This window comes from Peromyscus maniculatus, chromosome 1 (assembly GCF_049852395.1).
Source record: "Peromyscus maniculatus bairdii isolate BWxNUB_F1_BW_parent chromosome 1, HU_Pman_BW_mat_3.1, whole genome shotgun sequence".
Taxonomy (NCBI): Eukaryota; Metazoa; Chordata; class Mammalia; order Rodentia; family Cricetidae; genus Peromyscus; species Peromyscus maniculatus.
This window is the reverse complement of record NC_134852.1, coordinates 19,777,842-19,805,745: the sequence shown is the minus strand read 5'-3', so window position 1 is coordinate 19,805,745 and position 27,904 is coordinate 19,777,842. Positions and strand designations below refer to the sequence as shown.

The 27,904-nt window shown below is 42.6% G+C and overlaps 1 protein-coding gene across 2 annotated transcripts; it reads left to right on the top strand.

Moving 5' to 3' along the window:
• The first annotated feature begins 835 nt into the window (after positions 1 to 835).
• LOC102924536 (vomeronasal type-2 receptor 26-like) lies at positions 836 to 22,676 on the top strand. 2 transcript variants are annotated; one of them, XM_042272688.2, is made up of 6 exons: positions 836 to 1,044; positions 4,354 to 4,645; positions 10,183 to 10,980; positions 13,139 to 13,348; positions 18,089 to 18,212; positions 21,349 to 22,676. In XM_042272688.2, the coding sequence occupies exons 1-6, from the start codon at positions 836 to 838 to the stop codon at positions 22,323 to 22,325; spliced, it is 2,610 nt and encodes an 869-aa protein (XP_042128622.2). In that variant the 3' UTR covers positions 22,326 to 22,676. The 2 variants fall into 2 exon arrangements, with proteins under 2 accessions (XP_042128622.2, XP_042128617.2); XM_042272683.2 differs by having other exon boundaries at positions 13,139 to 13,378.
• Positions 22,677 to 27,904: the final 5,228 nt, after the last annotated feature.

Below are 27,904 nucleotides of genomic sequence, written 5' to 3'. Positions count from 1 at the left end.
TGAGTATATCTTTTTTGTATGTATAAATTGCGTGTGTGTGTGTGTGTGTGTGTGTGTGTGTGTGTTTGTGTATGTGTGTGTATGTGTGCGCCATGGCTTGTGTGTGGAGTCAGAGGATAACTTTGTAGAGTTGGTCCTCTCCTATCTCTTTGTCGGTACTTAGTATCACACACTGGTCATCAGGTTTGTGTATCAAGTGATTTTTACCTGAAAACCATCCTGGCAGCTTTGGGATCTGTTTTCAAATGATAGAAGAAAGGCTCAGTCATTTGGGAGGATTTCTCATGACTCTACAAAAACATGGATTTTTATTGTTTTCTACTGATTGGTTGTTTGTATGTCCAAATTCCATGATAAACCACTGAAAAAATTTCTTAAGGAACAACAAAGATCACCCAGAACATAAAGTGTGGAAGAAATATTCCATTTTAGCTACTTGGGTATTTGCTTCTTGTACCTACCTGGTCTCTCTACAAAACAGTGCCCTGAGCACAGCTGGTCCTGCACTTGCAAGTCCCCCAGGAGACAGTCAGACCTGTTGTCGCCCTTCCTGTAGTCTGCAGATGATGCTCAGAGCTGTGACCTTGGATGCAGAGAGGCCATGAAGCCTCAGGAGAAGGGGATAAAACTTTTAATGACTGAGATTTAGTGGCCACCAACCTCCACCATATCACAATCAATATTCTCCCCACAGCCTGCAAGCCTCGAGCTCCCAGTGTGGTCTTAGCCTGAGGTCCTTGATCAAGGGCAGTCTCCCAGATAAAAGCCCCCTTCACTGCTAGCCACTGCCCCATGTGGGGCTGTCCTGTCACTGGCTGCCTGGCCCCCAGCAGGCATGTGGCTGTGTACTCTCCTTCCTGTTCTGTTTTGCTGTCTCTCTGGGTCTGCCTTTTCTGCACCAAGAGCCTGGCTGTTGCCGAGTCAGAGGCCTCGCTTTGATCGTCCTGGAGATGTAATAGTGGGGGGCAGCTTCTCCATCTTTGACCTCTCTATTGGTAACCTGTCTGACTTCACTGCCCTACCATCTGGACTTGTGGCTTCAGGGTAAGAGCTGGATGTGGGATAGGAATCTCTGAAATCCCGAAGGAGCTTTATAAGCTTGTGTGAAGTCTTTGATAAGGGTTGATTCTCAGAATCCCAACTAGATGGCCACCACAATTCTTTGTGTATACATGCAGTAGTTCTGTTTTTCTCCTTTTACATCACTTCTGTCTGTCTATCTTTCTTGTTTGTATCAGACTGAAATATAGGCTTCTAATGTACTGTCTTTAATGTATGTGCTCCAAAGGCCAGGGGTGATTCTTGATTCTTTTGTATATACTTGGTTCTTAGAATGGTATCTAGGTAGGTGTGTTTGTTGAATGGGTTTGTTGTGTAAATAATAGATTTTTCATTATTTATCAGCCTCCCTGATTCCTCTGTACTATATTCCTTTTGCTTGTTATTTTTTTCTATGACTCATAAGTCTCCAATTCACTAGGTACTTGAAGATAACCTTGAATTTTTGATCCTCCTGCCTCCACCTTCTGAATGCTCAGATGATTGGACCATATTACCAACTCAGTTCATGATGTGCTGGAGATCAAACTTATGAACTGAGCCATATCCACAGTCCCACTTTTGGATATTTTTGTCCCAGCTTTCTCAAGATACTGTTGCATGCTATAGTTCTCAAACAAGTATTTGGAATATTATTTGGTTTTTTAATGTTTGTATTTAGCTTTATTGGTTTTTCATTGTAGCAATGACTGAGCATAGGGCATATGGCTGCACTCCTAGCTCTCAGGAAGCTGAGGTAGGAACATTATTAGTTACAGCAAGATTGGGGTATATAATGAGACCCGAGTCAAAAAGAGTTGTTAAGAAAGTTTTCTAAAGTAACTACCATCATTTTGTAATCAGCTACAAATGCAAGAGGCTTTCACTACTGATTTTTCACATTAATAATCATTTATATTGCTTTTTTTGAGACAGTAAACTACTCTGTGCTCTGACTAGTCGGGACTCCCTGTGCAGTTCAGACTAGCCCTCACACTCAGGATTACAAGCATGGGCCAACACAGTGGCCACATGGCTTGTCCTTGAGTGTTTTTTTCTTTTTTGAGAGACGGTCTTACTGTGTAGATGATGCTAGCCTAGAACTCGATATCTTCTTTCCTCCACAAGCTGATTGCTGGAATCACAAATGTGTGCCACCATATCTGGATCCCATGTTTTTTTTTTTTTTTAATAAAAATGAGTAGTAATTGTATGCATGTATTGGGTACAAAGATGTATTTTAATGAACATTTACAGTATAGAATATTTCATTAATTCATCAACAAACCCATCACACTGCGTACTTATGTTTTCATGATGTGAACATTTAAAGTTTAATGTGGGAATTGGAGACAGGAGAATCTGTAAGTGAAGGTTTCAGGTTCAGTGATATAACTTGTCTCACAAAATAAGGTGAAGAGGGGCCCTTGAGATGCCTTATGGGGTAAAGTGCTTGGCATGCAAGCTTTATGGATGACCTGATCCCTCTCTGAAACCCACATAAAGGTGGAAGGAGAGAATTGACTCAAAAGTTGTTTCCTGACTTCTGTGTGTTGTAGCATGTTTTGGTCTGCAGATACATCATATACACACATGCACACAGAATAATGTTTTTTAAAGGTGGAGAAGCAGTTGTGAAAGATACTCTGACATCCCATCGCCTTTACCCTCAACGAGGATACACCCATGCACACACTTACTAACTCTGACACACACACACACACACACACACACACACACACACACACACACACACACCATGCTTGAAGACAATGCTAGAAGTCATCTGTCTTATACATGCATGCACACACATATACAGATGATGATTGGGGTCATTTTTGGCTAAATACTGAGTTTGAGTTCAGACTGGGTGGTGTGGAGACTCTGCATCAAAACAAAAAAAATCTACTCTCAACATTAGCATTTAGAAAAAAGACACCAAATCAACAGGATGTGGCAGCATTTTCCTTTAATCCCAACACTCAAGAGTCAGAGGCAGGTGGATCTCTGATTTCCAGGCCAGCCAGGGCTATGCAGAATCTTTATCTGAACAGCCCCATATTTGTGTATGCACACATATAGCTCACTTTTCTCCTTTCAACACCTCCCATGTGCCTCTCCTGCTCTAATTCATGGTCTTTTATTCTTTACTTATTTTGTTGCATAAATATGCAAACAAATATATAAATACATTAATGTGACCTGTTGAGTTTGTTTAGTGTTCCTTGCATGTATATGTTTCAAAATTTTATTGCATTTTTCTTTATTCCTTTGATAGTTTTATAATGTGCATTTTGTTTAATTCTCATCCCCAGCCTTTCTTACCTTCCTTTCACACCTGCCCTTCCTTCCTCCTCTATACAGGTTCCTTACCCACATTCATGGCTTTTTGTTTCATTAGCCATTGATTTTTTTTTCTTTTTTTCTTCTTTTCTTTTCTTTTTTGTTTTTTCTAGACAAGATTTCTCTTTGTAGCCCTGGCTATTCAAGAACTCACTTTGTACACCCAGCTGTCTTGAACCCACAAAGTTTCGCCTGCCTCTTTTTCCCTAGTTCTGGGATTAAAGGCATGTGCCACAACCACTGGGCTGTGACCCCGTGATTTTAACCAGGGCTATCTGTGTGGTTGCAGGTTTGGAACTGTCCTTGGAGTTTGTGGGTTCACCTATTGGGTACATGACTGAAGACAATGAGTCTCTTCTCCCCCAAATACATTAGTTGACAATAGTTCAGCAGGGAAGAGTAGGGCCACACAAGGAATTTTCCAGTGCATGATTGTCTGCTGACAGGCTTACAGGTCTGCACTGTCTGAGTCATGTTCTAAAGACAGCATTTCACATCTCTTCTCCATGTCTTCTGGCTCTTGGGTTCAATACTTCTGAAATAGATATTAGTTTCAATTGATTGTAACCAGCCATACAATGCAATAGGTTTTTACTTTGTTTTCAGGACAGAGAGTTTCTGTATGTAGGTTTGGTGCCTGAGTCAGGCTATGTAATCCATGCTGGCCTCTAACTCAGGAAGATCCACCTGCCTCTGTCTCCTGAGTGCTGGAATTAAAAAAGTGTTCTACCACACCAGCTTATTTAATACATCTTCACTTATCCCCCCTGTCTTCTGAAACTGCCCCTCTGATTACTGTCTCCACATTCCCTCTGGCTTCCCTTTATGTATTCTGAAGTGTGCTCCTCTGCACATCTGTGTACAAGTATTTGTGGAGGTGTAGGTTTTTCATGTATCCCTTGAGTCACTGTGTTTATTCTTGTTCCATTTACCCCATCATGAGTGATGAATGTGGGCTTCTCTTTCCCTCAGCGTTTCCAACTGGGGCTACCGGGTGGCCCAGAGTTTCGTCTTTGCCATTGAGGAGATTAATAGGAGTGCTTACTTGTTGCCCAATGTGACCCTGGGCTTCTCTATTCGAAACTCTTGGGACTCAGTGCATGGAGCCCTCCATGAGACAATGAGCTTTCTCACGGGGCAGGAGGAGCCCATCCCCAACTACACATGCCAGCATGGCTCTCCTCAGGCTGCCTTGGTTGGGGACACGAGGTCATCCCTGTCTGTCTCCATGGCCAGACTTCTGGGACTTTACAAGTTTCCTCAGGTGAGTTGCTGAAAGTCTCCTTTCTTCATGAATGTTGTGCAATCCCTTAATAATGTAGTGGCCCACGACTTTAATTCCAGCACTCAGGAGGCAGAGACAGGAGGATCTCTGTGAGTTCGAGTCCAGCTTTGTCTACCTAGCAAATTTCCAGCCAACTAGAGCTACAAGGTGAGCCCTTGTCTCAAAAAAGAAAAAAAAAAAGAAGCCAATGAAGAGATGCTGGTGATGTAGCCCTGTGGACAGTGTTTGCCTGGCATGGAGGAAGCCCTGGGTTCTATCCTCAGCACCACATGAACCAGTGCAGTGCTTCACTTCTGACATCTCAGTACTGGGAAGGAGGCATAGTGAAAATGATGATCATGGTCAAGTAGTTAGCAGCTCTACTGTGGTTCTCCTGTACATATGTTGGAGAGAATTATTGTCCCTCTCATTGATGAGGACACTTAGACAATCTTTTTAAAAAATGTCTTTAAAGATTTACTTATTTAATTTTATATGTATGTGTATTTGCCTTTATGTATGCATACGTATTACATGTATGCCTGGTGCCCATAGAAATCAGAAGAGGGCATTGGATTTCCTAGAATTGGAGTGAGAGATGGTTTTTAGATGCCATGAGGATTCTCAGAATTGAACCCAGATCCTCTGAAAGAGTAGTATGTAGTTACTGTTAGCTAGTGTACCATCTCTACAGAGTTTCTCATTCTCATTATTATTACTAATATTATGTGTGTGTGTTTGTGTGTGTGTGTATGTGTGTGTGTGTGTGTGTGTGTATGTGTGTGTGTGTGTGTGTGTGTGTGTGTGTGTGTGTTTGTTTGTACCTAACACCAGTGCCCCAGTGCCATTGTGCTCACTTTTGTCAGAGGACAACTTTTGAGAGTCAGTTCCTTTCTTCTAGTATGTTGGTTCTGGGGATTAAACTCAGGTTTCCAGGCTTGGTGTCAAACACCTTTACCTGCAGAGACATCTTCCCAGTCCACAGAGAAAACAAACCAACCAACAAAGCCAAAAGCACAACTTAAGAGTAAGCTCTCCTGGCTGTAGGTACTAGAGCTGGGATTTGAGTCTAGGCAATTGGGCTCATGCCACTTGCTCCCATCTACCCTCTGGATGTTCCTGGTAACCCAGCCATCAGTGTCATTCCCTCAAGGTTGGCCATATATGACAATCGTCTCTTCAGTTCATAGGTTTAAGAGGTGACTTGAGGATAATTTCTCCATTTAAGTTGAACAATTCAATGCTTTTATCTTAGTGTGATTATCACAATTGATTTAAGAACGTTTTCATCTTCCTGCAAAGAGCTATCCCCTTCAAACCAATTAGTACCACATCCCATCATTCCTACCAGAGACAACCTCTATTCTCTTTTCTGTCTCTGTGGATTTGACCTTTTTGGTCCTTTCAGATGACTGAATCACACTCTCAGCAGCTATCTGGCCTGGCCTCTTTCACTGAGCATGTCTCCAAGGTTCATCCATGTTGTAACAAGAGCCAGCATTTCTTTCCTTATGAATAATTATAATCATTTGTATGCAAAGACCATGTTTTGCTTACCCATTTATCAGTTCATATACCTTTAATTATGAAATACGCTCATGTGTTTGAAAACTTAGCCCTCACCCCCAGCTGTGGGCCTGTATTGGAAGGTTATGCAACCTTGAGTAGCCTGGACAGTGCACATGGATGGGCCTTAGGGTTTAATACTATGGTCCCACTTCCTGTGTGTTTTTTGCTTCCTGTTCCATGAAGAATGAGGATTCCCAGGTCCACATCTACCTCTATGGCGCCATCTGCTGCCGTGTGTACACTGTCACATGGATTGTACTTTTTTTTTTTTTAGAACTGTCACAATTAATTGATTGTAGTTTTTCAAACCATGAGCCTAAAACTACCCTTCCTCATTAAAATTGCTTTTTGTCAGATATTTCTCTCACACCAATGAGCAATCACTACTAGAGCTGGTTCTTCTTTAGAGCTCTCATTCGTGTTGTTTCTATGAATATTTGAGTATAGGATTTTTTCTGTCCATATAATTTTGGTTATCATAGGAATGTAGATAGAATTGCTGGGTCAAATGGCAATTCTGTTGAACTATTTAATCAACCACTAAACTGTTAATTAGCTTTTCCTTGCTGAGACAGACATACCTGAGAGAAACAGCTTAACAGAGGAAAGATTTATTCTGGCTTAGTTTCTGAAGTTTCACACTTTTGTGATCTGATGCCATTGTTTCTGGGCCTGTGGTAATCCAGAGCTTCATGGCAGAAGTGTGTAGTGGGACAGACACCCCAGTGGTCAGGAAGCAGAGACATAGGGTGTGGGAGACACAGACATCCACCTGGACACAGCTCCAGAGATCTGGATCCACCCACCTACTTTCCATCGGGTCTATAAAATGCCACCACTATGACTCCATTAAAGGACTAACCGTTGATCAGGTCAGAGCCCTCAGGATCCAGTCACTTCCTAGAAGCCCATCTACTGGAAACCAAGTCCCCACATGTGAACCTTCCTGTAACATATTAGATTCAAACCATAATAGTCACTTCAAGAACTGGGATGTGGCTCTCTTGCTAGAGCACTTGCCTAGCACACACAAGGCCCAGGTTCTAAACTCTAGTGTTCCTGTAATATAGTAGTCAGGAGGTGGAACAGGAGTTCTGGAGGATCTCCATATAACAGGAGTGTCCCATGTTATCCTTAGCTATATAGTGAGATTGAGGCTAGCCTTGGCTAGTTGAGACCCCTTCTCAATGTATGTATATATATACACACACACACATATATGTATATATATGTATATGTACACATATGTATATATACAAATGTATATATATATTTAAATTTCACATTAACATACACATTGTGTAAAGATCCTGATTTAAATGCATTTGCTTTTCGCTATGAAGTCTCTAAATTTGAGTAAATTCCAGTCTCTTTGAATGTCTCACATTTGTTAATTTTTTTTGAGATGGGCTTTCTCCCCTGTCCCTTGAAACTGGATGGTGTAATCCACAGAACTGTATTCAAGGACTTATCTATCACCACTTTTGGGTAGATTCTCACTAAAGTGCTTCTGAACTTGAGGTTTCTGTAAAGTTTGTAATTTTGTTTCTTGAGACACAGATTCTTACCCTGAAGACCTAGCTGGCTTAGAACTCACTATGTAGAACAGGCTGGCCTTGAAATTGCAGATAACATTCTCATGCCCCAGCCTCCCAAATGTTACATTACAGGTGTGTTTCACCATGCCCCACTGTAAGGCAGGATTATTTTTTTTGAAATTATAGCATAATACATGTATGTGTATGTTTCCATGAGTGTATGCCTCTCTCTCTGTCTCTCTCTTTCTGTCTCTCCTTCTATCTACATCTATGTGCATGCATGAGTGTCTGTGTGTGTGGGTGTGTGCCTGTTTGTGTGTGTGCAAGTGTATGAAGCTCTGCATAGGTGTGGAGGCCATTAGAGGCCATCTGGTGGCCTACTTCATTACTCTCCACCTATCACTTTGAGGCAGACTCTCTCCCTTAACCTAGGGCCCATGTTTCCTTGGCTAGGCTTAAAGCAAGTGAGTTCCATCTAGCCTCCTATGTGCACCCTTCTTGGAGCTGAGGTTACAGCCATGAAAGGGACATCAAACTTGTTATGTGGGTACTGGGATCTGAGCTCCTATCCTTATGATTTTTGAAAACAGTGCTTTTAACCACCGAGGCATCTCTCCATCCCATCTCATTTAGGGATATTTTAATGATTAGAAACTTCATTTCTTACTCTGGGTATGATGACATACACAACAGAAAATTCATTAGTGTTATTGGTGGTGGTGGTGGTGGTGGTGGTGGTGGTGGTGGTGGTGGTGGTGGTGGTGGTGTGTGTGTGTTTGTGTGGAGACAGCAACTCTCCATGTAACTCTGGCTGCTCTGGAGCTCTCGTTCCTTTTTTCTCTAATTCCTAAGTGCTGTGCACTATCATGACTAGAACAGAAACTTGATATATTGAACATACCTCAAGAACATCTGGTTTTCGAACTTGTTGAGCTGCCCGATAAGAATTAGTTAAATTTGAATTTCAGGAACTGGAGAGATAGTTCAGAGGTTAAGAGTATTCACTGGCTGCTCTTCTAGTGGATCCAAATTCAATTCCTAGCACCCACATGGGGACTCACAGTCACCTGTAGTTCCATTTCCAGCAATAGGACTCCTTCTGTTCTCCAAGGGCACCAGACACTCATGTGGTGCATAATCATACATATAATCAAAACATTCATGCTTGGAAAATAATAAAAACTTTAATATCAAGGAAACAATGAATTATTTATAGTCAAATTTTATCCCAATATTTCCATTAAACTATAATTTGTCATTAGTTAATAATGTGTAATTGGATAAGCTTATAAAAATGATCATTGTCTGTAACCAAACTGATCTGGATATCTTCTATTTTATTGGAGAGCCTGGCAGGACCACCTGCATGAGATTGAGTCAGCCTTATTCCTCCATATGACCAACATGATGCTAGGGCTTCTGTTTTAAGACAATAAAACTTTTACAGATCTTGTAGAGGCCGGAGAAGGGTTTGCACTCATACTCTGAGGCTGAGCAGCCACATTCTGAGCCCCTCAAAACAAACACAGACACAGGTTCCCCACTTGTCACATCTCCAAGAACTCTCTCTTTTGAGAACATGGTACCATCTCTTCCTTGACAACATGTCAAATCAGACTCCTATTTGTCTGAAAACTGGAAAATCTCACAATGGTGGTGTGATAAGAGCCGATTGTTATTCTTGCAGGTTGGTTCCTGCCAGGAACTGATTGTTTCATACCAGAGAGAGTGAGATGGCTGATGGGGTAAAGCTGCTAGCCAAGCCATGTGACTTGAGATTGGACCTCTAGGACCCACGTGATAGAAGTAGAGTTCCCACAATGTGTCTTCGGACCTTTACTGATGTATTATCCCAACCTCCCAACCCCCCCATGAAATATCAAAAGAACAACATAACAGCTGTGTGCAAAGCAGAGTCAGACCAATCCAAGCTGAGGTGCAAGAATGAAATATTGGGGGGCAGGTGAAGGACAGATGTTGAGAGCAGAGGAGGTAAAGCTATGGTTCTGGGCTTCATTGCAGAAGCCACAGGCCTGTGTCAGGAATGATCAGCCAGTGAGGGACACACAGCTGCTTGTAGAACCAGCACAATTCTCAAATAAGGATGCACAAGTCCTTCCCTGAAAATTATTTATGTTTTAAAATTTAATACACTCTTATGTGTGTGGATATGTCTGTGTGAGTCTATGCTATAGATGTAGGAGGAAGCCAGAAGAGATTATCAGATTTCCTGGAGCTGGAGTTAGAGGCAAATGTGAGCACCCTGAGGTGTGTGTTGGGAATTGAACATGGGTCCTCTGAAAGAACAACCAGGGCTCTTATCTACTGAGTCATGTCTCCATCCTTTCCTTCCCACATTTAAACCAGATCATCAGCCCACGCCTAAGTTCACATCTCATCCACTCTTCTATCCTGGCTCTTCCTTGACAGGTCAGTTACTCATCCTCACTACCCAGCCTCAGTGACAAGATCCAGTTCCCATCTTTCCTGCGGACGCTGACTAGTGACCTCATATCCTCCCTTGCAGTGACCCTGCTGATAATTCACTTTCAGTGGTCCTGGGTGATCATTCTGGCCCATGATGATGACTTTGGGCAGCAGGCCAGCTCTCTGGCCACTCAGAAGCTGAGTACAGCTGGTGTGTGCATTGATTTCACTTTCCATGTTCCTTCCCATGAGTCCATGGGGAAGATTGAAGAGATTGTCCAGAAGATGCAAAAATCCACAGCCAGGGTTGTTCTGGTTTTCCTAAGCAATTCTAATTTCCAGCTCATCCTGTATGGCTTACTGGATGTCCCTGTTTCAGGCCAGGTCTGGGTCAGCAAGGGCGCTCTGCACATGGCGCTGGCACTAAACATTCCAGGAGTATCCCAGGTTTTGCACAGCACATTTGGCCTTCTGTATCACAGCAGCAGGGCAATTGGGTTCCCTGAGTTCCTTGCTCACCTGCGCCCCAGCCAGACCCCAGAAGACATGTTTATAAAGAAGTTCTGGGAGTTCACCTTTGATTGTACATGGCCCCACCAGAGCAGCACAGTGACAGAGGGTGTCCAGCTGTGCTTAGGGAATGAGAGTCTGAAAAACAAGCAGTACCCTTTTGCAGAAGTGAGTAAAATTGATGCTGCTTACACAGCTGTCTACAGCATTGCTCATGCCCTGCAAGACATGATAACCCATGGGCACCAGCATGGGAAAGTTACAGACTCTCAGGACTTCCAGCCCTGGCAGGTGAGAGGCATGTGTGGAGTGAGTGATTCAGGGATGGTTGGGGAAGAGGACATTGGTTCCAACTAGGCTATAGAGGTGAAACTGACTGCATGCCTCAGCAAGGATGCCTCATAATTTTAGCTGAGATACATCTTAGAAGAAACAATGTACAAGGATTCCATGCTAGGTGTGTGATCTCAGATGAGTCCTGGCCCTGTGGCTTGTATAACTTAGCACATACAGGATGCCTAGTAAAATTAATATTTCACATAACAATAATTAGATTGTTTAGTGTCACAAATTTAAGCTTTGGTAAACAGTGGATGACTTTTAGTATAGGCATGCTTCAAAGCAGAATTTTAAATATATATCAAATGCCATTTATTTGTTTTTCATTTTTTGGTATATTGTACATGTATGTGGGCACATGTGTGTGGGCATGGAGACACATGTGGTGGGGAGCACACTCATATGTACAACATGTGGGAAGGTCTGAGGATGATGAGGAATCACCTTTCAATCCTCTTCTATCTTACTTTGTGGTGGGATCTTTCACTGAAACCCAGAACATGTTGATATGGCTAGTCTTGTTAGACAGGTTGTACTGGGCATCTCCTGTCTCAACCTTATGCGAATGTAAGTAGAGATTGGCTCCCACATCCACTTGACATTTATGTGGGTTCAGATTTGGAGTCTGATCCTTAAGTGTTTATATCTTGTAATTTAATCTCAGGGCCATCTCCTATTCCCTTACTTATTTTTCTATTTTAGAAATATTGATAATTTCATATGTTTATCTATCTATTTTGGTCATTTCGCCCTGAGTCTTTATATGTCTGTCAATCTGTCTTATGTTTGTCTGTCTGTCTATTCATCCATCATTCCATCCTTCCTTCCATCCTTCCATTCATCCATCCATCCATCCATCCATCCATACATACATACATACATACATCTGTTTATCTCCTTTTAGCCACTCAGGGTAGCCAAGGTCATGATTGGTAAGAGGACCTCTGGGAGACATGTTGCTCACTGATGAGGTAAACAGTGAGAATCATAGCCAAGGAGGGGGTAAGTTTTCATTACCGAAACTCAGATGACTCGAGTTTCTTCTGTGTGCCTGGTGAAGATACATATGGTTGTAAACCAGAAATGAGTGATAGTTGTTGGCATTTTGGCTGTGAGTGACAGGTTAAAATTTACAGGAGCCAAGCTTGGAGGCCCATGACAGGCATGGGCCTCCAACCCTGGCCTCCTAGCACACACGATATTGAGGCCAACATGGACTACAAAACAAGATTCTGCCACAAAATTAAAATACGTGAGTGTTGAAATGTCTGTGTGTACTCTGTGATGAAGATATTAGGTAGGTTGAGTGAGGAGCAGGTGAAGGGAAGTGAAAGGCAGGAAAAGCTGTCTTTGTATGGAAATATCTGAGTTCCAGACAAGAGTGTGAGAAGTCTCACTACGGGCAGAAGTGATAGCATTGCAGATGGCAGGGACAGCATCTGTCAAGACCCTAGAATGGAGCAAATAGAAGAGCACCAAGGGTGGGACTGATGAATAATGGGAGACTGTTTGGAGTGAATGGGTGGTCTAGGTGGGCTGGGGAAGTCCTTGGAAGTCCTGCTAGGATTTGGAGTCTACTGAGTGTGATGGGAAGACTGAGGACAGTAGTGCACAGCCAAATGAGACCCTGGAGCAGGAACCACACTGTCATGTTTTTGGGTTTAGTTTTAAGGCTGTTGAGGTGACTCAGTGGGTAATGGTACTTGTCCACAAGTATAAGTTGTATTCCTGAGTCCCACAAGACAGCAGGAGAGAACATTCCTGAGAGTTGTTCTCTGGATTACTCAGTATGAGTGAGCTACACACACACACACACACACACACACACACACACACACACACACACAACACACACACACAACATACATACACACTGTACTAGTTTAAAAATTATCTGGATTAAGTATTATGTATTATTACTTCATTAAAGCTAAAACGTATTTGTGAGTCCCTGAAAATATTACAGGTCCTTGATCTTTCTCATGCACAATGGGGCCAGTCCATAGTTGAAGTGACTCTGTATTATTGCAGAGGTGAATGATATGTGCTATTTTGGACAAGACTCCAGACCTGCCCTGGCTGGTGTATAATGTTTCCCTTCTGTTTTCAGCTGCTTCAAGCCCTCAGGAAGGTGCACTTCAAGACTCCTGATGGAAGTGAAATTATATTTGATGCTAATGGAGATTTGGTGACAAAATTTGACATTCTCCAAGGACAGAAGACCCCTGAGGGTGTATTTCACTTGGTCCATATAGGCATGATAGACCCTCAAGTCTCTTTGGGGAGCAAAATGAAGTTCCATTTGATGGAGGATCTTCACGTGAGTTGCCTGAATGCAGAGATGACTCTTGTCCGAGTCTGTTAAAATCAGAGGGAAAATCCAAGTCCAGGATTCCTCATCTCCATTTGTGCATGAAGTAGATGTAGCCCTAGATTGGGCCAGTCAGGGATAGCTGGCTATGCTGTTTACCTCCTAAGAGATCTTTCTCTGGATGTACTTGATTCACCAGCAAAAATGAAAATACAAACCTGGAATCGGGAGATGTCTCAGTGGTTAAAGTATTTTGTATGCAAGTACAAGAACCAGACTTTGGATTTCCAGAACACTTGTACATGATGAGTGGGCAGTATGGTCCACCTGCAATTTCAGTCTTGGAAGGTGGAGACAAGGAGATGCACAAAGCTAACTAGCGAGTAAGAGGAGCCATATCAGTGAAGTCTGGGTTTTACTTTGAGCCTCTGCCTTAATGAGCATAGTGGAAAAGCAGTTGAGGATGATTCCCAACTTTAACCTTGGGCCTCCACATGTACTTGTCTGTACATGAACATGATCCCACATGGATTTACAAGTGCATGTACACATGTTTATGCCATATACACACATAAAAATAGGGTTGGATAGAAAATAAAAGACCTACAAATAGAATGAGAATCTGCAGCTGGTGCTCCCTTGGAAGTATTTTCAGTGTCTCTGTTCAGGACCTGTCTGAGAAGAGAAAGATGGTGACACATTAATTTAAAAACCTTCCCATGGTCCATCTGGAAAGTGGACTCAACAGACACTCAGTGTACTCGTTGTGTTAATATTTTTTCACCCACTCTGACAAATATCTGAGACACAGTTTGAAGTGAGGAAACGTTTTAATTGTCTCCTGGTTTGAGAGATTCACTTTCAGATGTATCCATTGCTGTGTGTGTGTGTGTGTGTGTGTGTGTGTGTGTGTGTGTGTGTGTGTGTGTGCTTGAGGCAGTATGTCATGCATGGCAGCAGGCATGTGTGGTGGAAGAGGTTGCTCAGTTCATGGTGCACAGGTAGGGAAGGTAGGGAGCCAGACAGATTAGATAGGTAAACAAGTTACATCTTACCAGTGCATAGCCCCAGTGTCCCACTAATCCTAACTAGGTCCCATGTTCTATTTCCAATGCATAGAATAATTAGTCAGTTTATTAATCCACTGCGGATTAATCCATTGATTATGTCAGAGGCATTGTCTTGCTTAGGGTTTCTATTGCTGTTAGGAGACATCATGACCACGGTATCTCTCATTAAGTAAAAGCATTTATTGAGGTGGCTTACATTTTCCCAGGTTTATTTGGTCCCTTATCATCCTTATGGGACATCGTGGCATGCAGGCACAATTGGTGCTAGAGAAGGAGCCAAGAGTATCTTGATCTTAGGCAACAGGAAGTGAACTGGGTCACTGGGTGTGGCTTGAGCATAGATGAGACCTTAAAGTCCATCTCTAGTGTCACACTTCCTCCAAAAGGCCACACCTACTCCAACAAAGCCACATCTCCTAATAGTGTCACTTCCTATGAGCTTATAGAGGCCTATTATGTTCAGACCACCAAATTTCACTCCCTAACCCTCAATGCTTGTAAAATTATCATAATGCAAGTGTTTTGAGTCCAATTTCCAAAGTTCTCACTGTCTATCATAGTTGAAACAATGTTTAAATGTCCAATTTCAAAGTCTCTTTTGAGATTCATGCAGTCTCTTAACTATAATCCCCTATAAAATCAAAGTAAAAAAACAGATCATACTCTTCCAACATATAATGGCACAGGATGTACATTATTGCTCCAAATGTATAAAGGGAGCATAGTGAGGAAATAGTGGACCAAAGCAGGACAGATGACCAGGTGGGAAAACTCTAAACTCTGCATATTTATGTCAGTCGTTAATACAATCCTCAGACCTCCAACTCTTTCCTCTATGTTAACTGCATCACACTTCTCATTGTTTTGCTGGTTCTACTTCCTGTTCGTAGCTCTCAACAGCAGGTGTCCCACGGCTCTGGCATTTCCAACATCTTGGGGTCTTCAAGGCAGTTCAGGCCTTACCTTCAAAGCTTCATGCAATGGCCTCTCTAGGCCTCCATTTAGAGATTCCCAGGACACATGCCTTGCCTCAGCAGCTTTCCAGAGTCTCAGAGGCAATTTCCATAACCCTTTTCTTCTAGCCTAAGAGCCAGAACCATGTAGCCAGACTGCCAAGTTCTGTTGCTTTTGGGGCTGTAACATGGACCTCTCATTCAATTATATCTTTATCAGCTTTTTGTTTTTGATGTTTTCCTTCACTACCTAACCTAGGCTGTCCTGAAACTGGATCTGTAGTCTAGGCTGGCCTCAAAGTCGGAGATCCACCTGCATCTGCCTTCTGAGCTCTGGGACTAAAGTTTTGCACCACCATATCTGACTTTAAGCTTCTCTCTAATTCCTTTTTACAAGTTGGAAATTTAGCTGAGAAGGATCTTGCCCTGTGGTCACCAATCCCTTTATTCCATTTCTTAATCTGTTTATCAGCTTGAACACAGGACTTAGCTCCATTCCAGGTTCTGGTGTTCCTTTTCTCCTCAAACTTTACATTTCATGTTTTTCCTTGCTTAGCTTGTTCCTTTTCATTATAAATCTTTCGTAGAGTTAACACTAACAACCACACGGCACAGTCTATATCAGGTTATTTTGCAATTTTTTCTGACAATGGAATGAATCCAAAACTCTTCACTTTAGCCTCAGGCAGACTCTTTGGACAAGAGCAAAAAGCAACCACATTCTTCACCTATATATCACAAGAACAATCTCTAGGCCACACATTAGTATTCTTCTCTTCTGAAACTTCTTGAGCCAGACCCACAATTCATCTAATCACACTTAGCACCTCAGTCTTCTATGCTCCTACTAGATGGCCCATTAAGCAGCACTTAAATCTTTCTACTGCTTTTCTAACTTTCTAATCCATTGTTCCATGGTCCATATTTATTCAAACAATAACATGATCAGGCCTATCACTTCAATACCCTAGTCCCAGCAATCAACTTCCATCTTATTAGGCTTTCTATTGCTGTGAAGAGACACCATGACCATGACATCTCTTATAAAGGAAAAACATTTAATTGGGGTGGCTTACATTTTCAGAGGTTTCATCCATTACCATCTTGGTGCATCATTGTGGCTTGTATGCAGACATGATGCTGGAGAAGGTGCTGAAAGTTCTATATCTTGACCTACTGGCAACAGGAAATGAACTGGGTCACTGGGCATGGTCTGAGGATCTATAATACCCCTAGACCCACCCCTGTAATGACACACTTCCTCCAACAAGGCTACAACTACTCCAAAAAGTGACATCTCCTAATAGTGCCACTCCCTATGAGCTTATGGGGGCCAATTATATTCAAACCACCAGTCATCAAGATCCAGTCATTCTTTAAATATCCACTGTTAGGTAACCAGTGGTCCACACAGGAGACTTTGGGAAACATTTGAGGTTCAAGCCCTGACATTTACTATCACAATTAGAAGCAGTGTTGAGATAGTTATGTCTATTTGTGGAGTGTGGTGCATAGAAATGCCTCAGCTGCCTAATACCTGTGTACATAGAGTTCTCTCCTCTACAACTTTATCTAATGTTGTTCTGGTGGCGTCTCCAGTCCATGGTGGCCTTAAGGCTTTCCACATGAGAATGAGATTCCCTTTCTTAGGTTTCTTAGAAATCTCTAGCATGAAGACACATGCTATGTCTTCCAAGGACTTCTTTGAAGAACCTTTCAATGGACTTGATCATGGGAGGGTTTTCTGCTGTCTTCTGTTGTGGCAGTGATGTCAGCATGCCACACTTCCATCTTCATAATCCTTACCCGGAAGTAGAGCTCTGCTAAAAAAAAACTGAGTCATCCTTGGCAGGTCCAAGGTAAAGGAGAGGATGATCAATTGTGGTGTCAAAATGATTGTGTGTGTGTGTGTGTGTGTGTGTGTGTGTGTTTTGAGGGAGTCAGTACTTAAATTTTTTTCTCTTATTGAAGCTGGATGATACTTTATTATTAGAGTAAGTGAAAAATAGCACTGCAGTCAAACTGTAAGTCTTAACAGCTTCACAGAGGTAGATGGAGAAAAGAGAGACCATCATGTCTTCTGAGTTAGACATGGAGTGCATCATGCAGCTCCAAGGCTGTGGAGAGTTTCAGAGAAAGAAATTGAAAGCCAGGAGCATCAAGGAAATCATGTCCAGGCTGTGGGTTTTTGTAATGGCTGCCAATACTTAAAATCCTTTTCAAAGGTTTTTTTTTTTGCATATATGGATGTTTCCCTGCATGTATTTTTGTGTACTGTTATGTGTGCCTGGTGTCTGTTCAGGCCAGAAGAGGACATTGGATCCTCTAGAACTGGAGTTACAGTGTGAGCTGTTTCATGGGTGCCTGATATTGAACCCTGCTCTTCTGAAAGAGCAACCTGCACTTTTAACCACTGAGCCTTCTCTTCTGCCCCTTTATCTTCAATTGTTGATGTAGGAGTCCCAGAGAGAATGGAAAGATAACACATTAAACTGTTTAGCTAGGTTTTTGAATCCCTTAGCCAAGCAAGGCAGATGTAGCCCTTCCTCTATTACATTCAATGTTACTTCTCCAGTCTGGCATCTGATGGGATAGACATGTTTTTTTCTGACAGGCACCTATCTCATCTAGTGGGCTGTGAGGAAACTCTTCTGTTCTGGTTCTCAGGCTGAGGTCAAGCATCTGATTCCTGGAGTCCCTGGTGACACTGTGCTCACTGTTACTAGGTTCCCACCTCTGTCTGCAGTGAAAGCTGCCTTCCAGGGTTCAGCCAAGTGCCCAGGCTGGGAGCCCCCCACTGCTGCTTTGATTGCAGTCCCTGCCCAGAGGGACAGTTTGCAGACCAAAGAGGTAAGGGCATGTGGAGCTGGAATCTGGGGAGGGGGGTCAAGAGGGCACTGTGAGCCTCCTGTATTTGTCCATTGTCTTTGTTCCTGTTGCACTGCTGTGAAGAGACACCATGATTAAAGCAGGTTCTAAAAGAAAAGCATTTAACTGGGGGCTTACTCAGAGTATCAAAGCATAAGTCAATGACCATCATGGCAGGAAGCATGGCATTAGGTTAGGGAGTATGGCACTTCAGTAGTAGCTGAGATCTTACCTTCTGATCTACAGGAGCCAGGCTGCTAGAGAAGTGGAGAGTGCCTGGTATTGGAGTTTGAACTTTCAAAGGTCAGCCCCATTGACAACCCTCATCCAACAATGCTACACCTCCCAATCTATCCCAGTCCACCTGACTGGTTTGTCACTCCATATGTTGACCAGTCTGTCCCCAAACTGATAGAAATCTATGTGCCTCTGCCCCTCTAGTGCAAAGATTAAAACCATTGCAGCCACACCCAGCCCCAATTCCCTCTTCTCATCAGGATAGTAGCCTTGTTGCAATTAGGGGTGAATTCTACCCTGGGGACACTATTTAATCTTTATTACATCATCTCCAGTTTGCTTTTCACAAAGTATGTCCCATTTTGAGTTGCTTAGAGACAGGACTTGAAGAAATGAATTTTCCCGGCACAGCTCAGTGTTAAAACCTTTTTAATTTGACTAGTTACTGATACTATTGGAAAGAAGTGAACCATTAAAAATTCGTACAAGAGTTGCTGGAGAATATCTTTGAAAGCAGATTTTAGAAAGAGTGTAGCATGAATCTTAAAAGTTCTTATTAACAAAATCAAACCCGACGTCAGTTATTGGGGGTCCATGCTGGTAGATCAGAGAGACAGAACAAGCCACAGCTATCTCACCTCACCAGTTCCTCAGCTGGTCTTGTTTCCTCAGACTGGAAGCTTCTGTGTCTTCATCCCAATGGCTCTCAGCTGAACTGCTGCTCAAAAGCCTGAATGCTTAACCAGCCAAATGCTTAACCAACCAAAAGCTTCTAGTTTCTGGTCTCACGCCTTATATATCTTTCTGTTTTCTACCACCACTCCCTGGGATTAAAGGCTGGCTTTCTGGGATTAAAGGCGTGTGTCACCATGCTTGGCTATTTCCAATGTGGCCTTGAACTCACAGAGATCCAGAGGGATTTCTATCTCTGGAATGCTAGGATTAAAGGTGTGAGTGCCACCATTTTCTAGCCTTTGTATCTAGTGGCTGTCTGTTCTCTGACCCCAGCTAAATTTATTAGAGTACACAATATTTTGGGAAACACAATACCACCACAAAAGAGAATCTTTTTCTGTAAGCCTTTATTGTTATCTTTGAAAGCAGATTCCAGAAAGAGAATCTTTTTTTTTGTAAGCCTTCATTGTTATCTTTGAAAGTAGATTCCAGAAAGAGAATCTTTTTCTGTAAGCCTTTATTGTTGTCTTTGAAAGCAGATTCTAGAAGGAGATTCTTTTTTTGTAAGCCTCATTGTTATCTTTTAAAGCCTGTATCACTCCCAATAATGACTCATCTTTGTTTTTATTATTAAACCAGTGTTTGAACACTGTGTGAATTATTATGATGAAAGTCAAAATGGTACAGGCCAGATATGCTTGAGGAAGGTCGTATATTTCCAGAGGAATGTTATTCATCATACAGGCCAAAAGGTTTTTAAATTCTTGTGAGGTAATGTTGTTGGCCATATTACAAGAATTACTCAAAATTTATTAGTCAATTTTAAAATATAAAATTATCAAGTACTTTTACTTGAAATAAGACTCTGCTTTACCTTTCCGTGATTCTGGGGGTGTAGTAGGACTTTTTAGCCAGAAGGTGGTGTTGGTATAGCTCCAAAGCAGGGCCTGCTGGAGACCTTGGCTGACTGCAGCTGCAGGCAGGAATCCAGATGGTGGGGAGTGGGAGCCGGGGCTAAGCTAGGGAACTGACCTGGACTAGCTGCTCCCTTTTTTGGGAATGGAACCCTGTAGGCGTTCCCTGGTTATATGGAACTGTGCAGGCCGGTTTAGGTACCCGCCAGCAGGGGAGAGGGTGGGAGCCATCCAGGTCTTTGTAATTTGCCCCACGTGAGTGCCACACAAGAGACAGGTTGTAGTGGCACATTCCTCTAATCTCAGACTCAGGAGGCAGAGACAGAAGGAACTTTGGGGATTTTGGTCTGCCAGTATAGTCAACTCAGTGATGGCCAGGTTCAGTGAGAGATCCTGTCTTAAAACCTAAGGTGAAAAGGGGGCTGAGGAGGTGCCTCAACAGTTAGTAACACACCCATGGTGGTTCACAACCATCTGTACCTCCAGATTCAGGAGAACTGATGGCATCTTCTGAGTTCTGCAGGCACAAGGCAGGCACATGAGTTCCATACATAGGTATAGACAAAAGAGTCTACAAGTAAAATAAAATAAGGAATTATAAAATACTAAGCTTCAGAGTCTGGTGAAATGGTTCATCAGTTAAAGTATTCACTGTCAACCCTGACAGTGTATGTACAGCACCTGGGACCCACATGGAAGAAGGTGAGCTCCAAATTCCTGACAGTTGTACTGACCTCCACTTGCACACCTTTGCATGTCTGAGCCCATGCAAACATACACACAAACAATAAACAACTAAGTTTGATTAGAAAAATAAGGAAGGGGAAGTGGTTGAGCAATAATATCTGATGGTAATGTCTGGTCTTGACAAGTATGTGCATCCACTTACATACATGTGTGTACACACAAACCTGCACATACACAAACTCACACAAATTAGGTATAGTGGTACAGGCCTATAATCACAGCACTTGAGGGAATGTGGAAGGAGGCTTAGGAGTTGAAGGTCATCCTCTGTAACTCAACAAGTTCAAGACCAGCCTGAGTTACATGAGACACTGTTTGAAGATAGAAACAAAACTCCTCACATAAAAGAGATACAGACTCTGCAGGTTTTCCTTTATGTGTCTGCCTCTATTGTCAGCCATTCCGGCCCTGGTCACTAGGAATAATTCATAAATCCATGACTTGATGGAAAGGCTGTAAGAGCAGTTAGTGCTTGGGACGCCTTCCTTCAGAGCTGGTGTAGTTCATTTAGTGTTGCAGAAATGGTGTCTGTGTGTCTCCCATAGACATGAAGAGCTGTCTTCTGTGCCCCAGGGAGCAGTACTCGAGCCACACGAGAGACCATTGCCTGCCCAGGACAGAGATCTTCCTGGCCTTTGAGGAACCTCTGGGATTCATGCTGGCTTTGGTGTCACTCTTCCTGGCTGGTCTGGCTGTCCTGGTTCTGGGAGTGTTCCTGAAGCACAGAGACAGCCCTGTGGTCAGGGCAAACAACAGAAGTCTCAGCTACTTACTCCTGCTCTCTCTTTGCCTCTGTGCCCTGTGTGCCTTGCTGTTCCTTGGGCGACCCAGTGTCTCGACGTGCCTCCTCCGTCAGACCACCTTTGCTGTGGTGTTCACGGTAGCTGTGTCCTCTGTTCTGGCCAAGACTCTCACAGTGGTCCTGGCTTTCAGGGTAACCAGGCCAGGGGACAGGATCCGGGTATGCCTGAGCCCTGGGGCTTCCACCTCAGTGGTCCTTATTGCTTCCTTCATGCAGGTTGTTCTTTGTGGGGTCTGGCTGGCCACCTCCCCACCATTCCCAGACAGGGATATGGTCTCGGAGCCCCAGCACATTGTCATCCAGTGCCAGGAGGGTTCTGGCACCATCTTCTTCTGTGTGCTGGGCTACTTGGGTTTCCTGGCAGTGGGTACCTTCTCTGTGGCCTTTCTGGCCAGGGGCCTGCCAGATGTCTTCAATGAGACTAAGTTCCTGACCTTCAGCATGCTGCTCTTCTGCAGTGTCTGGACAGCCTTCCTGCCCCTGTATCACAGTGCCAGGGGCAAGTCCACTGTGGCTGTAGAGATCTTCTCCATCCTGGCCTCCACTGCTGGCCTTCTGGGTGGCATCTTCATTCCCAAGTGCTACATCATCTTGCTGAAACCAGGGAGGAACACTGCTGCCTGGCTAAGGCAAGGCCACCGGGCACAGCAGGAGAGGCAGAGTGGGATGCTCCAGAGAAGGTGTGTCCCCAGATCTACCCCACAAACCTTTATGACCTAGTCCTTGGTGAAGTCCCAAAGACCAGTCATGTGATCTTGGCTCATTGTTTTTCTGTGTGTCAAAGGTGTTTAAAAGACAGATGAAGATAAATGTGGTACATTCAAAACAAAACACTCTTGACTATTGGTTGCATAGTGAACACACAGATGGTTATTCACCATTCTATCTCCATATGTCCTGCTAACGTTTATCTCTATTAAGAACGTTTGTAAAGGGAAACTGGCAAGATGTCTCAGTGTGTAAAAACACTTGTCACACAGTGTGAGAACTTGAGTTTGATCCTCAGGACCCAGATGATTGAAGGAGAGAGGTGACATCACCGATTTGTTCTGTGACCTCCTCTTGCCAACTGAAGCACACACAATCCCCCATATGCAATAATGTGAAAAGGGTGATGAAGTGATGATGACCTCAAGTGTTGCTGAGGGTGTGAGGAATTGATCATGGATCTCTTTTTTGGTTTGAGATCATCAGTAGTGGGGATTGAACCTTTCATTGGCACTTCCTGCACAGACTTACCATGTGATTTATCAATCTCAGTCTTAAATATATATCTATGAGAAATGAAAAGATGTCTGCCAAGACAATAAATGAATCTTCAGAGAAGCATTTTTTATGTAGTGAAAGTGCATACAATCTAAATGTTTGTGGTTAATGAGTGTTTGGCATGGCTTACTCATCACTAAGGCATTATTTGACAAGAAGAATGTTACTCTGAGTTAAGCAAGCTAGATAAAGAACATAATATATTTTAATATTTGAATCTATGAACAAGCAAATCCAGAAAGATATATATTAGAATAGTGTTTTCTTGAGGTTTGTGGAGGGGAAATTGGAGGTGAGGAGTGTAGACTAAAGGTGCAGCATTTCTTTCTGGCGTGATGAAGGTCTGAAGTTTGTTTGTTTGGGCTGTAGAGGGGGTTCAGTAGTTTAGAGCACTCACTCCTCCTCCAGAGGACTAAGTTTGGTTGCCAGAACCCACATCAGGCAGCTCACAGCCACCTGTAATTCCAGCTCCAGGGGATCCAACACCCTGGTGTCTGTGTGTACCTGTACTCATGTGCTCATACTGAACCCCATGCTTAATTAAAAAAATGACTTGATAATTATTGTTAGACTCCACCAATAAGTTAAAGTCTACTAAATTGTCATCTTTGTTTATTTATTTATTTGGAACAGGCTCTTTCCACATCAACAAACTTGTAGCTTCAGCATCCTGAGTGTGCTCCCACACCTGGAAGGTTGCATAATGTAAATGGACAATTGTATACTATAAGAATTATATCTCAATAAAGCTGGTGTTAAAAAAGAATTATCTGTCAATTACAGAGTGTGAACTTCCATTATATTGTGAATTTTAAGAAAAGATCAAACTATTAAAAGTGGAAGCTAAGTAAGTATAGGCTGAAATATCAGTGAACTGGAGTATTGCTGGTTTTTAATTTTATTCATTTCTTGATTGATAGATTGGTGTGTGCGTTTCCTGTCTATGTTTTTGGACATGCAGTGCCAAAGCACTATGCAGAGGTCAGAGGATAAGTTTGAGAAGTCAGTTCTTGTCTCTAATCACGTAGGACCTGTAGATTTAATGGGGTCATCAGGCTGCCTTTACTTGCTAAGGTCCTTAGTTATTGTTTTGGTTCTCTTTTAGGCTTCAATATGGGAATTATGGTTGTGTTAGAAAATTATACTTATCTGTTGGAGTAACATAGTTTAGAATTTGTTTTCTTATCTGAATATATTGTTTTTGTATGGATAAACTCTCTCTCTCTCTCTCTCTCTCTCTCTCTCTCTCTCTCTCTGTGTGTGTGTGTGCGCGCGAGCACGCGCGCGTGTACTATGGCTTGCATGTGGAGTCAGAGGACAATTTGTAGAGTTGGTGCTCTCCAGTGCTGTCCTTCTACCTCAATTTGGGTTCTTGGGATCACACACAGGTCATCAGGCTGGTGTATCAAGTGAGTGTTTTCCTGAAAACCACCTTACCATCCTTGGGATCAATTTTCAAATAACAGAAAAAAAGGTTCATTTTCTTGGGAGGATTTCTCATGACTCTACAAAGACTTGGATATTTATTGTTTTTTTCTAGTTGGTGGTTTGTCTGTTCAAATTATCCATGATAAACTTCTCTGAAAATTCCTTACGGAACAGCAAAGCTCACCTTGAACATGGATTGGTGGATCAACATAGTACAGAAACAAGGACGGTTGACGCAGAGGCTATAGAGTGTGAAAGATGTGTTAAAAATATTTAATTACAGCTACTGGAAGATTTGTTTCTTGTACCTACCTGGTCTCTCTACAGAACAGTGCCCTGAGCACAGCTGGTCCTGCACTTGCAAGTCCCCCAGGAGAGAGTCAGACCCATTGTCGCCCTTCCTGTAGTCTGCAGATGATGCCCAGAGCTGTGACCTTGGATGCAGAGAAGCCAGAAAGCCTCAGGAGAAGGGGATAAAACTTTTAATGGATCTGGGATTTAGGGGCCACCCACCTCCACCACGTCATGATCAATATTCTCCCCACAGCCTGAAAGCCCAGGCTCCCAGTGTGGTCTTAGCCTGAGGTCCTTGATCAAGGGCAGTCTCCCAGATAAAAGCCCCCTTCACTGCTAGCCACTGCCCCATGTGGGGCTGTCCTGTCACTGGCTGTCTGGCCCCCAGCAGGCATGTGGCTGTGTACTCTCCTTCCTGTTCTCTTTGGCTCTCTCTCTGGGTCTGCCTTTTCTGCACCAAGAGCCTGGCTGTTGCCGAGTCAGAGGCCTCGCTTTGACCGTCCTGGAGATGTAATAGTGGGGGGCAGCTTTTCCATCTTTGACCTCTCTATTGGTCACCTGTCTGACTTCACTGCCCCACCGTCTGGACTTGTGGCTTCAGGGTAAGTGCTGGATGTGGGATAGGATTCTCTGAAATCCCGAAGCAGCTTTACAAGCTTGTGTGAAGTCTTTGATAAGGGTTGATTCTCATAATCTTAGATAGATGGCCACCACTTTTCTCTTTGTATACATGCAGTAGTTCTGTTTTTCTCCTTTTACATCACCTCTGTCTGTCATCTTTCTTGTTTGTACCAGACTGAAATGTAGGCTGTTCCTGTACTGTCTTTAATGTATGTGCTCCAAAGGCCAGGGGCGATTCTTGATTCTTTTGTATATTCGTGGTTCCTAAAGTGCTGCCTAGGTAGGTGTGTTTGTTGAATGGGTTAGTGTGCAAATAATAGATCTTTCATTACTTATCAGCCTCCCTGATTCCTCTATACTACATTCCTTTTGCTTGTTATTTTCTATGGCTCATAAGCCTCCATTTCACTAGGTAGTTGAAGATGACCTTAAATTTCAGATCCTCCTGCATCCACCTTCTGAGTGCTCAGATGATTGGACCATATCACCAACTCAGTTCCTTAGGTGGTGGAGATCAAACTTATGAACTGAACCATCCACAGTTGCACTTTAGGATATTTTTGTCCCATCTTTCTCAAGATACTGTTGCATGGAGTAGTTTTCAAAACAAGCATTTGGGATATTATTTGGTTTTTAAATGTTTGTATTTAGCTTTATTGGTTTTTTGTTGCTGCATAGGGCATATGGCTGCACTCCTAGCCCTCAGGAAGCTGAGGCAGGAGCATTATTAGGTAAGGCAAGATTGGGGTATATAATGAGACCTGTGTCTAAAAGAGTTGTTAAGAAAGTTTTCTAAAGTGACTACATTCATTTTGTAATCAGTTACAAATGCAAGAGATTTTCACTACTGATTTTTCACATTAATCATCATTTATATTATTAATTTTTGAGGCAGTAACCTACTTTGTGCCCTGACTAGTTTGGAACTCCCAGTGCAGTTCAGACTAGCTCTCACATTCAGGATTGCAAGCATGGGCCAACACAGTGGCCACAATGGCTTGTTCTTGAGGTTTTTTTTTTTTTTTTTTTTTGCTTTTTCGAGAGAAGGTCTTACTGTGTAGATTATGCTAGCCTAGAACTCACTATCTTTCCACCTCCACAAGCTCATTGCTGGAGTCACAAATGTGTGCCACCATACCTGGATCCCAAGTTGTTGTTGTTTTTTTTAAATAAAATGAGTAGTAATTGTATGTGTGTATTGGGTACAAAGATGTATTTTAATGAACATTTTACAAGATAGAATATATCATCAACTCATCAACAAACCCACCACATTGCATACTTATGTTTTTGTGATGTGAACATTTAAAGTCTAACATGGAAATTGGAGATAAGAGACTCTGTAAGTTAGGTCTTAGGGTCTGGGGAAATTCCTGTATTGGTGACCTTTCCCTGTGTGCAAGCCTGAAGACCTGAGTTTGGATTCTCAGCACCCACATGAAAGCCTAGCATCTTGAGCATCTGTAATCCTGGTTAGGAACAGTGAGGCAGGCAGATTCCAAAGGTCACTGGCAGGCGAGCCTATCTGAATGAATGAGGTCCAGGTTCAATGGGATAACCAATCTCACAAAATAAGGTGAAGAGGGGCCCTTGAGATGCCTTATGGGGTAAAGTGCTTGGCATGCAAACCTTATGGATGACCTGAGCTCTCTCTGAAACCCACATAAAAGTAGAAGGAGAGAATTGACTCAAAAGTTGTTTCCTGACCTCTATGTGTTGTAGCAGGTTTTGGGCTACAGACACATCATATATGCACATGCACATAGAATAATATTTTTAAAAGGTGGAAAAGCAGTTGTGAAAGATATCCTGATATTCCATCAGCCATTACCCCCTTGGAGATACACACATGCACACACATACTAACTCTGCTACACACACACACACACACACACACACACACACACACACACACACACACCCTATGCTTGATGACCATGCTAGAAGTCATCTTCTGTCTTACATATGCATGCACATACATATACAGACCATTATTGGGTTCATTTTTGATAAACAGTGAGTGTGATGTTAGATTAGGTGGTATGGAGACTGCATCAAAACAAAAAACATCTACTTTCAACATTAACATTTAGAAAAATACAGCAACATCAGCTGGATGTGGCAGCATTTTCTTTTATCCCAGCACTCAATAGTCAAGCAAGTGGATCTCCATGATTTTTAGGCAACCAGGGCTATACTGAGTCTTTTTGTCTGAACAGCTCCATATTTGTGTATGCACATATATAACTCCCCTTTCTCCTTTCAACACATCCCATGTGCCTCTCTCTTCTTCTCTTATTCATAGTCTTTTATTCCTTAATTATTATGTTGTGTAAATATGCAAACAAATATATCAATACATCAATGTGACCTGTTGAGTTCATTTAGTGTTCCTTGTAGTTATATGTTTCACAATTTTATTGCATTTTCTTTGTTACTTTCATATGTTTATGATGTGCATTTTGTTTAATTCTCACCTCCCTGCCTCTTACCTTCCTTTCACACCTGCCCTTTCTTCCTCCTCTATACAGGTCCCTTACCCACATTCATGGCTTTTTGTTTCATTAGCCATTGATTCTTTTCTTTTCTTTTTTTTTTGTTTTTTCCAGACAAGATTTCTCTGTATTTCCCTGGTATTTAAGAACTCATTTTGTAGACCTGGCTGGTCTTGGACACACAAAGTTTCACTT

Excerpts from the sequence above, each read along its gene's own strand:
- LOC102924536 (XM_042272683.2), top strand. The coding sequence starts at position 836 with ATGTGGCTGTGTACTCTCCTTCCTGTTCTGTTTTGCTGTCTCTCTGGG. Across the intron at positions 1,045-4,353 it reads TCTGGACTTGTGGCTTCAGG|CGTTTCCAACTGGGGCTACC; the intron begins GTAAGAGCTGGA and ends TCTTTCCCTCAG. Across the intron at positions 10,981-13,138 it reads AGGACTTCCAGCCCTGGCAG|CTGCTTCAAGCCCTCAGGAA; the intron begins GTGAGAGGCATG and ends TTCTGTTTTCAG.